Source organism: Cibotium barometz, chromosome 8, assembly GCF_041138505.1.
Source record: "Cibotium barometz isolate CiBa-2024 chromosome 8, ASM4113850v1, whole genome shotgun sequence".
NCBI lineage: Eukaryota > Viridiplantae > Streptophyta > Polypodiopsida > Cyatheales > Cibotiaceae > Cibotium > Cibotium barometz.
In genome coordinates this window covers 56,656,382-56,668,956 of record NC_141053.1, presented here as the reverse complement: position 1 = coordinate 56,668,956, position 12,575 = coordinate 56,656,382, and the positions used below count along the sequence as shown (strand labels likewise).

The following is a 12,575-nucleotide window of genomic DNA, read 5'->3' as shown; positions in this document are numbered from 1 at the left end:
AGTGGCAGGCTGCGTCATAATACCAGTCCTGTAAATGTGATTAGTACATCACATGAAGGCAAAGAGAAAATGATTGAGCCCCTTAGTATGCCTGACATTTTTGCAGAGCATTCTCATGTTGATGGAGAGTCTAGTGGCTCAAAGATGAGCCTTGATGGGAGGATCTTGGGATACCAACTATGAGAACACATGGTGTAAAGAAGGCTATGAAAGCCATGAATGCAAAGTTGCGAAGATTTGGGAGAGTGAAGAATCCTATGCAGAGGTTTACCTATGATGGTTATGTGGCACACCACTATGCATACATGGCAAAAGTTGTACAGGTTGTAGAGCCCACATACATTGATGAGGCTATTGGAAATGTGTGTTGGGAGAAAGCTATGGATAAGGAGATGGATACACTATATGGAAATGAGACTTGGGATTTAGTGCAATTGCTTGAAGGCAAGAAAGCCATTGGATGCAAGTGGGTGTACAAAATAAAACATAACAATGATGGAAGCATAAGCAGGTACAAGGCTAGATTGGTAGCCAAAGGATATGCGCAGACATATGGCATTGATTATGAGGAAACTTTCAGGCTAGTTACCAAGATGGCAACAGTGAGAGTTGTGATAGCAGTGGCTGTGTCAAAGCAATGGTCTTCACATCAAATGGATGTAAAGAATGCATTCTTGCATGGCGATTTGCAGGAAGAGGTGTATATGTTGCAACCACTTGATTATGAGGATGTGAGTCACCCCCCTGGGCATGTTTGCAGATTGAAGAAAGCCTTGTATAGCTTAAAACAAGCACCAAGAGCATGGTCTGACAAGATTTTTGAATATGTTGTCACTATTGGCTTTCATGTAGCTAATGCAGAGTGAGACACAGTGATAGAGGGGTTGTGCTTGGTGTCATCTATGTAGATGACCTAATCATTACGGGGGACCATGATGCAGAGATCTTTGATGTAAAGATCTTGCTTAGACAGAAGTTTGAGATGAAGGATCTGGGGGAGCTCAGATATTTCTTGGGCATTGAGGTGATTAGGTCACCACATGGTATTGGATTATTGTAGAGACAGTATGGCTTGGACATGTTGTCCAAGTATGGTATGACAGGCTGTAAGCCTATCTCAGTGCCATTGGATCAGAATGGCAAGTTGAGTGCAAATTCAGGAGAGATTTTGGAGGATCCTACTTTGTATAGGTGCATAGTAGGAAGCTTGATCTACTGTAGCAAGAAGTCAAAATCATCTTTGCATACACTTCCTTGTGAACACATTGCTTTGTGCAAAACTAAAATCATATCTTAGTGAGTGGCATTAGTGAGATTAAGAGAGGGGATTTAATGCTTAGGGACACACATTGTAGGTGTGATCAAATCTTTGTGAGAGAGAGTATCACGCACTTGTGTGAAGAGTGAAAGGGGGAGCAGCTCAAAGAACCACTCTCAAGGCACTGGAAAGTAAAGAAGATCTTCATCAAATTCAGCTCAAACAACTACATCAAAAGGTGTAAGTAGTCTATTTACTGAGTGCAAAATAGTGCAGAAAAATTCAACTTTGTGAGTGCAGAAAATGAGTCCATTTTGAGGCTCAAATTGAAGGTAATTCATTCTGAATACACCTCGGATATGTTAGGGCAATAATAGCCCAACTCACAGCGCGTAAGCGTATGAAATTACTTGTGTGTAATCTGCAGTATGGGTGTACAAATTGTGTCTTCCAACCCATTAATCAGCAGGCAATGGTATTGAGCAGAGTAGCAAGGTGATCTTGGTGGCTTTCATTAGCCTTCACTACAGAGCATTCTGCGGAACCCCTTAGGGCCTTTGTGGTCCTACATGTGGCGCCTTGGCTTAGCACAGAAGGCAGCCAAAATATGTGCATCTTGAGCGTAGGCATCAAATCTTCTCCAAGATGGTTCTGTAGAAACCCGTGCAGTAGATTGAGTGCTAATTGCAGCACAAATTCATCTCTAATCAAGAGGTAAACGGCGGGCCCTTCAGGTATGGCAATTTCATCCAGCACAAAACTTGCCCAAATCAGCCACGATTCAAGCTGAATCTGGCCTCCCCCATTTCCACAACTTTCCTCCTCAATTCTAGGAGGCAAAGTTTAAACATTTAAAAATTATTCTTCTTGGTGATTAAGGTTTACAAAACCTAAGGTGTAAAAAGGGCATTCACACTAGGCTCTGTGTGAGCATTCTTCACACATTTTCATCTAGGCTAATTACACCATCCTTGGCATTTCACATCTTTGTGATAATCATGTTGTATCATTCTCACATTATAAAGAGCATAGTTCATTTTTCTGAGTGAAAAACCCATCATGCCTAGGTATCTCAATACTCCAACCAAGGAACAATTAAAAGCATCGAAAATTTCTTATAAAATCAGAAAAAGGAAAGAACTCTGCCACACTACTACTACTTCGCCTAATCCCTCAACCTCTCAGAAGTTATGTGTGTTCACATGCATCTATTTGGCAAAGGACAGTTTTGATTTTGTAGTGTGTAATTGTATTCGGATTGGGTCTATCGTGTTGCACCTCTCTGTGTGAGAGAACATAATCTTGTAAAAAGGATCTTGTTTTACTGTGATAAAGGATTCCTCTTATCACTCACTCAGTGTTGTGTGAGTTGTGCTAGTTATCACTCAGTTTGGAGTATTAAAATGCAAATGGGATTGGTAGAAGTGGAACTCCGGGCTATAGTGAATGGCTCAGAAAAGAAACCTTCTAGAGATCCTGTCAGTATCAGCAAGTGGTAAAGCAATGATTCTAAAGCTTTATCCTTCATTATATATGGATTAGCAGATAATCAGATCCATCAAGTGAGCTCCTCCAAGAGCTCTTATGAGGCATGGTCACGTCTCAAATCTATATTTGGTTAGGTTAATGCAGCAACATAAATGTTCCTCTGCCAAAAACTTTACTTCCTTGAGATGGATGAGAACGAAATTATAGCTAACCACATGAATAATGTCAGGAGCTTGATCAGCTCAGTGGAACTGGTGTGAAAATTGATGAAGAGGAAGCAATGTTTATTTTACTTGCCATCATGCCCGATGTATATGAGCAGTGTGTCTCTGCTCTAGCCAACCAAACAAACCTAGCATCCATAGCTTCTTCCTTAATCCTTGAGGAAACTAGAATGGCAGCAAAAAAGACTTCCAAAGAGTCCACATCATCAATTCATGTGGAATCGGCTCTCATCATGGATGAGAAGAAGAAGAAGAAGAAGAAGTTCCTCCGAACTTGCTATTACTACAAGAAGAAGGGACATGAAGCCAAAGTGTGTTTTAAAAAGAAGCGAGACAAGGAGAATAAGCAAAAAGAGCCAAGCAATCTAGAAGCAATCATCATGAGGCCAATGTGGCCTTTGTGCTTATTCCATTGTTACAAGTCTGTGTGGCATTCATTTTCTCTTAGTGATATCTTAGCGAATTATGTTTTCCTTAGTGGTAGATCTGATCCAAGCACACCCTGCGTGGTATGGATGCTTCATCAAGAGAGGGTGTTGAGATTTGTGTGATCTAGCATCCATTAGCTTAGCCCTTAGTGGATAGATATTGTGTGCACCTTAGGGGTAGACATCCTAAGGTCATTTGGTCTCTTATTACCATGGTTTACAAGTGTAGGCATGGTAGGTGGTTCCCTTGATGTAGGAGTCACTTTATGGTGAGACTGGTGAGATAATTAGGGGATGGTGGAGCCAATCTAGGAAGCTCCCGTGTTTTTCCCTTTGTTCTCTATATAATCAAGGTCCTACACTCCTTGGATATGTAGTGAGGATCCTTTGTAAGTGCTTTGTGCAAGCTACCATATGTTGGTAATATAACTTGGTGGATCCTTTGTGGCCATGAGCTTATCTCCTCATAGAATTAAGGTAATCTTTGTGGTATTCATGTTTATCATTTAATTTATGGTCTTTTTATTTGTTAACCCATCACATGCTAAGTGAATTCAAACCTAAACTATTAATCCCAATCCTAAGGTCAGATCAATTCAACTTTGTCTAACCCTAGCTTAGGTTCAAATGAAGTGTAGACATTAGAATTGATGCTAATTACTCTCTCTCCTCCTCTTGAAAATTTTGTGTATTTCTAGAGGGGCTAGGGGGCTTTTATAGTTGAAAATGATGGTTGGGCACTCCACATACTCCTCTAGTCAACTCATGGTGGTTGGTAGGCCACCATATTTCTAGAGGGGCTAGGGGGCTTTTATAGTTGAAAATGATGGTTGGGCACTCCACATACTCCTCTAGTCAACTCATGGTGGTTGGTAGGCCACCATATCTCATGTAACTAAAGCTAGCTATGCATATACAACCGTTCAATTCTCATGCAACTACCTCTACCTCATGCCACTAACTCTTACTCTTAGTGAAATAGCCTTTCTCATACACGGTTCACTTCAACTAATAGTCCTCGCCCTTATATCTTTGTTTCTTTAATTTCCTTGGCCTCAAAATTAAACCTTGGCTTATTGACCTTACCCATTTAACCATAGGCAATTTATTATACACGTTCTTATTTTTCAATTACCAAGACTAATATTTCACACTTACACATGTAGGTTTAATTTTTAATGTGCAAAGGGAATAATTTTGTTTGTCATTTTTTATTTTTAATATAAAAATAGCTCTAGAAAATATTATGAATTTTTAATAGGTCCTCTTTAACCCAATTATTGTCATAGAGGGTGCATAGAGGGTCTTGATTGAAATTGTGCACTCACCACCCTAATTTAATTTACTTAAAATTAACCCTAATCATTATTCTAATTTTATTTTCTCAGGGTCTTGATCTTTTCTCATTAATTGGGCGCTTCTCTCTCTCCCCCTATATAAATATATTAATAATCTCTCCCTAGAAGATACACCATAAAAAAAGTAATACCTCATGTTAATTTATCACGTGGTAAGAGATATCTTGCAACTTTGGAGTTTTTTGCTTTGTCTCCGAAAGATTTTGTTTCAAGAGTTTCCCAAACATCATGGGAAGTAGTTTTTGTAGAAATATGATGTATGAATGAATCCCCCAATCCAAGTGCAAAATAAGAGATAATGCTTACTGCCCATTTACTACTCTCTTCTTGCTTTGTCGGTGGATTCTTCTCTCTTTCAGCCATAATTTCCCTATAATCCTTCTCTTATGATAATATACTTTCCTTTTACTTACCAAGTGCGAAATGCTTTAGCATATGAATATTTCAATTGTAGAGATACTTGTCCAATGTACTTTGAAGTCCCCTTATAAAAAGTAAACAATCACGACAAGGTGGTAGTCATAAGATCAAAAGATTCTTGTAGGATATAATAAAGTGATTCCTTATCATAATGTGCACTTCTTAAGGATGTTAAATGGAATGTGAGTTTAAAAAGCCCATCTTAAAAGTATTCTTTTCAATTAAGGCTTGTTACGATATACGTACCACCAAGGTTTCTTGGAGCTTAGCTTCCCAAGAGGTCCACGTGGCCAGGTGACATCATTTGGTGAAAAAAGATTTTTTACCAAAATATAAATGACTCCTCTATTTTCAACTAGCTACAACATATAATTTGCCACATAACTAAGTTAAACCCCTTCTAATCCTCAAGGGGTTCACCTCTAAGAAATTTTAAGGTTATCTAAAAAAACCCTTACACTTATATACTTTTATGAATAAAATGACCCCTTTTTCCTCATAAACTTACAATTTTTTTCAAAATTGGTTTAAAAACCCCCTCCTGTAAATGTAATTCTATAACGTTTTGGAATTAATATACCCCTCTTGATTAACTCACGTGCTACACTTACATATTTTTAGGTGAAACCCTCGAGTTCTAGTCACATCGTGGAATGGTGTTATACCAAACTTCTAATCGCATGGATTTTGATGCATGCCTGTTAATCAACTTAAGGCTTTTAGGCTTATCGCACATGATTTCTTTTAATCAAGGCCAACTAAGCACCTCTAAAGATGGCCACCAAATCAACTCGGATCATAGCCATTATATGCTTCTAGGCATAGGTAATCATATGCTTCTAAAATTAGGGCCGTCAAGGCTACTATTCAATAGCCTTTTATCACTTCTAAGCAATAGCATTTATGTTTGCTAATCCTAGGCATTCAAGCCTTCTATTCATCATGACTATGTCTTCTAATGGCTTAATTAGTTACTAAATAGTGCTAGTTAGGCCTTATAGTCATAAGATCCCAAGATTCTAGCAGGATACAATCAACTTATCATGTGCACTTCTTCTTAAGAATGATAAAATTATGGAGTATGAGTTTAAAAAGTATGCCTTTTCTTGAGAAAATCATGCTTTTAACTAAGGGCTTATTATGAGAGGCAGCACTACCAAGGTTTTTTGGGGACTGGCTTCTCAAGAGGTACACATGGCCAAGTGGCATCATTTGGCAAAAAAGGTAAATTATTTTTTCCAAATTATGTGTCGCTCCTTGTTTTCGATCAGTTTACGTCAAATAGTTCACCGCATAGAAAATCCCTTCTCATTACAACATGAAATGGGGTGTTGTACCAGCCTTCTAATTGCATGGATTTTGATGCCTCCTCATCATCCTACTTAAGGTTTTTAATCCCATCGCACATCATTTCTTCCAATCAAAACCCACAAAGCACCTCTAAAGCTTGGGGGAATTCACCTCCAAAAAATTTTATGTATCACGTGTGTTCAAGGGGTATTTAAAAACCCCTTATACTTACATACTTTTATGAATAAAATGACCCCTTTTTCTTCATAAGCTTACGGTTTTTTTTCAAAATTGGTTTAAAAAATCCCCTGTAAATATAATTCTGTGACTTTTTTGGATTAATATACCCCTCTTGATGAAATCATGTGCTACACTTACATATTTTTAGGTGAACCCCCCGAGCTCTAAAGATGACCATCAAAAATAGCTTTAATCACAACCATTACATGCTTTTAAAGCACATGCAATTATATGCTTCTAAGAAAGGGCTATTCAATTTGCTATTCAAGGGCCATTTACTTCTTCTAAGTAATGACATATATGCTTACTTATCCTAGGGATTTATGCCTTCTAATCAACATGGGTATGGCTTCTAACGGCTTACTTAGCTACTAACTAGTGCTAATTAGGCCTTGTAATGATAATATCCAAAGATTCTAGTAGGATCCAATCTAGTGATTGTATCGGACTGCTAATGCTACTAACTAGTGTTAATCAACCTAGTGCTAATTAGGCCTTATAATCGTAAGATTCTAGTAGAATACAATCACATGATTCCTTATCATAATGTGCACTTCTTTAACATGATTCCTTATCATAATGTGCACTTCTTAAGGATGTGTAAGTTTAAAAAGTCTATGTTTTCTCGAGAAAACTATGCTTTAGATTAAGGGCCTGTTAACGACAAGTAGCACTACCAAGGTTTTTTATGCTTTACCTCTTCTAAGCCATGGATCCTAGGCATTTATGCCTGCCAATCATCATGTCTATGGCTTCTAACGACTTACTTAGCTGCTAACTACTGCTAATCCTGAATATCATAAGCCTTCTATTTGTCATGACTGGCTTCTAACGGCTTACTTACTAGTCACTAGTGCTAATTCGGCCTTATAATCATGACATCCTAAGATTCTAGTAGGATACAATGAAGATATTGCATATCATAATGTGCACTTCTTGAGGACGTTAAATCTCCTCGCAAGAGGTCCACGTATCAACATGGCATCATTCCAAAGTCTACGCGGCTCCTGTGCTCTCGATCGGTTACAACACACAGTTCACCACGTAACTGATATAAACCCTTCTAATTCCATGGAATGGCCCTATACCAAGCTTCTAATTGCATGGATTTTGACGCCTCACCAGCCCGCTTAAGGCTTTTAATCCCATCGCACATGATTGCTTCTAATCAAGACCCACTAAGCACCTCTAAAGTCGGCCCCACCGATCAGCTCCAATCACAAGCATTGTACACTTCTAAGCATAGGCAATTATATGCTTCCTAGCAAAGGGCATCAAATCTGCTATTCTAGGGACTTTTACCTGCTCTTCTAAGCAACGACATTTATGTTTGCTAATCCTAGGCATTTTATTCCTTCTAATCATCATGAATATGGCTTCTAACGGCTTACTTAGCTACTCACTAGTCTTAATTAGCCTTGTAGCGGCTTACTTAGCTACTCACTAGTGTTAATTAGCCTTGTAATCATTGTCAATCCAGCCTTCTAAGCAATGACATTTATGTTTGCTAATCCTAGGCATTTTATTAATTTATGCTTCCTAGCAAAGGGCATCAAATCTGCTATTCTAGGGACTTTTACCAGCCATTCTAAGCAATGACGTTTATGTTTGCTAATCCTAAGCATTTTATTCCTTCTAACCATCATGAATATGGCTTCTAACGGCTTACTTAGCTACTTCCTAGTGTTAATTAGCCTTGTAACGGCTTACTTAGCTACTCACTAGTGTTAATTAGCCTTCTAACGGCTTACTTAGCCACTCACTAGTGTTAATTAGCCTTGCAATCATTGTCAATCCAGCCTTCTAAGCAATGACATTTATGTTTGCTAATCCTAGGCATTTTATTCATTTATGCTTCCTAGCATAATTAATCATGCATTTTGTCACTCTTAATTGAAGAGATTATGGGTGCTCTGCTCAAGGTAAACTAGCAATCACTTCATAAGAAAGCAGTCCGCGTAATCCTTGTAATTCGACACAATTATCATGATTTGTGAGGAAACAATGAATTTGCATTTTAATGTTTGTTATTAGGCGTAGTTAGATGCAATGAGTGATCTCCTTAATTCTTTCAATTAGACACAATTAGCACGGTTTATGAGGAAGAACTGGATTCTAGTTTTTTTGTCGAGTTTTTTCTTTTTGGGCAAGATCAGGAGAGACAATAGAGTAACGAATGCTTGCTAACAGAAGAGATTATTATCACTTGAAGGCTTACTCTCGCTATTAATTATCGTTCTCATTAGTCTTAAGAATTAAAATGGGCGTTTGCAGGTTAATTATCATGATCGACATGGGGCTCTAATTATATGGAGGGAGAGCAATGGTCGGAGAATGAAATCTTGTCGAGGAGGTACCGGTGGGCTTCTGCACAGCGCCCATGGTCTCGATCTCGTTATAAGGTGAATATTGTATTAATTAAAAAACTACAAAGGAAGTATTTTCTGTGGCCGTTGGTTTGAAGACAAATTAGGTGAAGCTGTTGTAATTGTAGAGATGATATTTTCTGGTTCGTCATAATAATAATATAGGATATATTAAGGTGGGGTAGTGTGTGAGCTCACTAGTTGAACCAGTGGGAGGCAAGGGGGAGGGTGTCGGCGATGGCAAGTTCTGGGAAGAGGGAGGGGTGGACGGGGTCGATGAGGTGGGGGAGGGGTCGAATCTTGGAGTGGGGAGGGGGGAGGAAGAAAGTGGCAATGGACATGCGCAGCTTGGAGGGGTTGGTCACCACTCTGTGGGTCACGCTGCGGTACTTGCCATTCGTCAGCCTCTGCCGCCGCCGCCGTCGTCGTGATCGTAAAGCAAACAAAGAGTAGATCAGCCATGATTCATTCAATTAGCAACAGTAGCAAAACATTAAATTAGCATCTAATTCAATTTAATCACAGGCTTGATAATTAATTACCTCCATCTGCTCCCCCAGTATCACTCCCAGGGAGCCCTTCGCAGGCTTGTGATCCACCCATTGCCCGTTCTTCGTCATCACCTGAAGCCCGCCAACTCCCTCCGTTTCAAGGAGGATGGTGAATGTTGTGATGTCTCGATGCTCTCCCAGGCCCAGGGTGAGGCTCGGCTCAGGGCAAGGTGGGTACACATGCATGCTCACCCCCTTCTTGGAAACATTCACCGCTTCTTGCACATTTGCCTTTGCCCCCCTCACCCCTAGCGTCTCCATCAACGCTTCATGCAGCTTCAACGCTAGAGCCGCCATCTCTTCTTGGTAGAGCTCCACAGGTTCCCTACATGCAGCCCACAAATATTCAGCACTGGCACTAATCACCTTCCTTAATCCGCAAATCGGCACGCTACATGAAAGCCACCCTTAGTCCACAAATCAGTACCCTAATCTCCTTCCTTAATCAAAACACACTAATTAAACGGGAATTATGATTTGCTCCTAATTAGTACTGACCTGCAAAACGTGGGCAAATTCTCTGAGTTGTCCCACACTCCCCGGAACCTAAATGTCTCTCTCCACCCGAGTGTGGCATTTGGCGGCCCCTCGCAATTGCGAGGATCCGCCAAGTAGAACCTGAACCTTTCTTCGGCAGGAAGCTCAAAGAATCTCTGGGCGGCCGCCCACATCCGGTCAATGACAGGTTGCGGCACCCCGTGGTTAATCACCTACAGGATCACAGTTAGCTAAGTGCGCATTAACTCTGAATTAATGCTGAAATCTACATTTCGGAGTACCTGCATGAAGCCCCACTCCTCGCATGCCCGGCCGAGTTCTGCGAGGGAGGTTACCCGGCCTTTGCCGTGCAAATTGGCCAGGTCCACAATGGGCGGGCGGACAGTGTGACAGACGTTGGAGAGGCAAGGTCGGTAAGGGGCTGGCAAAACGTAGCTCGAAGGAACGCTCTTTATGTTGCCCCCGCGGACGACCTCCTGAACCAGCAGCTGCGGTCTGCCAGTTGATGGCTCTTTTGGGAAGAAGGAATGCAGCATCGCCATCTTAGAATGGTGGGCGTGGCTCGTGTTCGTCCCCTCCTCATTGCCATCTCCCTTGGGTGCTTGTGCATGGCGTGCTGTGGCCATTCCTTTCACTAATAGTCAAATATACACTTAATCAAGGTAAGAAGATATAGTCAAAGTAGTGTGTGTGGAGGAGTGTGTCGTATATATATATTTTTTTTGTGTGGCTCTCACTTGTGCCTTGTTTCTATTGAAGGCCACATCTGTGTGTAGAACTTGCCAACCAACCCATCCTTTATATACATGATCTTTCCCTACCTTGGCTTTAAACTTCTTTCCCTAAGCTACCCTACCATACCCCGCCTCCTCTCTATGCATATGTCTATAGAAGAGCTATGTCTCGTAGTAGGAGAACCCCTTCCTAGAGGGAGGGCTATGCTTTTGTACCCTATGGAAGCCATGCACATTTGCAAAAGGACGGAACAGGGACTTAGTTATGCTTTTATTGTGGCTTTTTTAGAATAGATCTATTCACCCTCTTTGTTGTGTCACCTCAAATGCTTGCACATCTTTGCTGCTGTGTATCTTCCTCCCAACACCTTTGCATTTCTGATGGTGGACTAGAAGGATAATTTGACATGCTACTACTTGTTTTACTTGTTAACGTATCAAATTGTGGAGCACAACTTTTTCCCAAATACTCGTACACTTTACTGCAACCATCTTCTTCTATGCTAAAGAAGGATTGTATTACCAAACACAAGCTTTTGGAGGAATCTACCACTCATGCGTACGACTTGAGCCACCAATGCTACCTTTTCAATTTTTAATGCTCAATAGAGCTTTACCACTTATATATTCCATGAACCTTAGTGTAAGCACTCATTATGCCACATAATAACTTGATAGTAGTGATTTTGAATACTTCATCATTCTTCTAAAGCTTCAAATGTGTAAATAGAAGAAGAAATTTTTCCAATGCATATAATTAAGCAAAGGAGCATGTCTATTCTTTGGAAACCACCACATGTGTCATGCTCTTCATAAAAAATAGGAGCTATGGATAATGATTTATGCATGGGGTCCACATCATCAAACAAGTTGGGACATCAAGTGGCACCAATTGGCGACCCTAACGTAACATCAATTATACATATGTTCAAGACCATGCATACCTTGCTGGAGGTGCATTTTAATGCCTATGGCCTTTCATGACAAAATGAGATAAAATGAAATAATTCAAAACAATTCAAAAACATTTGACGAAAACCATGGTGCCATGATGTGACACACTTTCTTTATTCACATGGGCTAAATGAAAATGGCCATATTACGTATCTCACATGTTGGAAAGACCTTTTGTTTATTAGGAAACAAGTGTATGGGTGACATGAATTACATTTGAGAAGAAAGAATCACTTGATTTTGCATTTTCATCTTGGTCACTTTCGTACAAATAAACACCAAACAAGAGAACCATAGAGAAAACACTTTATTGTTTGATTTTTTACTTGTAAGTGATTAAGTTATTTATAACAAGCTTAAATTCATTATATGTGGAGTTTTCCTTTGCATTTACATTTTAAGAAGTACACTAATCTACGAGGACTACATGAAAAGTTTTCTTGCATCTCAACCAACACACTCTATTTGGAGCACTTGCAATGCTTGGATCTAGTGTGACAAGCTTTCTTTCTCTTTAAAATTTGGTGGTTAAAAAAATGTTTTGTATAATTAGAATTTATCATGATACAATCAAAGTATAAATAAACTGAAATGCTTAGTAAAGAAGATAGATCTTCAATTTCAATAGTACTTCCTATTGAAATTGATAGGAGATCTTCAATTTCAATAGTACTTTCAATTCTCTTTCACTTTCTATCTTTCTCTCTATATGATAGGTTATATTCTTATGATTGTATTACTAATGCTTCATGTGCTGACTTCCATT

The 12,575-nt window shown here is 39.6% G+C and overlaps 1 protein-coding gene across 1 annotated transcript; it reads right to left on the bottom strand.

Annotated features, from left to right (window-relative positions):
• Positions 1-9,098: 9,098 nt before the first annotated feature.
• LOC147636454 (fe(II)/2-oxoglutarate-dependent dioxygenase 4-like) lies at positions 9,099-10,900 on the bottom strand. Its single transcript, XM_086801152.1, has 4 exons — positions 10,403-10,900; positions 10,122-10,333; positions 9,615-9,948; positions 9,099-9,479 (listed from the first exon to the last, which is right to left on the bottom strand). Exons 1-4 carry the CDS (start codon positions 10,745-10,747, stop codon positions 9,270-9,272), a joined length of 1,101 nt encoding a protein of 366 aa, XP_086657278.1. The 5' UTR covers positions 10,748-10,900; the 3' UTR covers positions 9,099-9,269.
• Between the last annotated feature and the right edge of the window lie 1,675 nt (positions 10,901-12,575).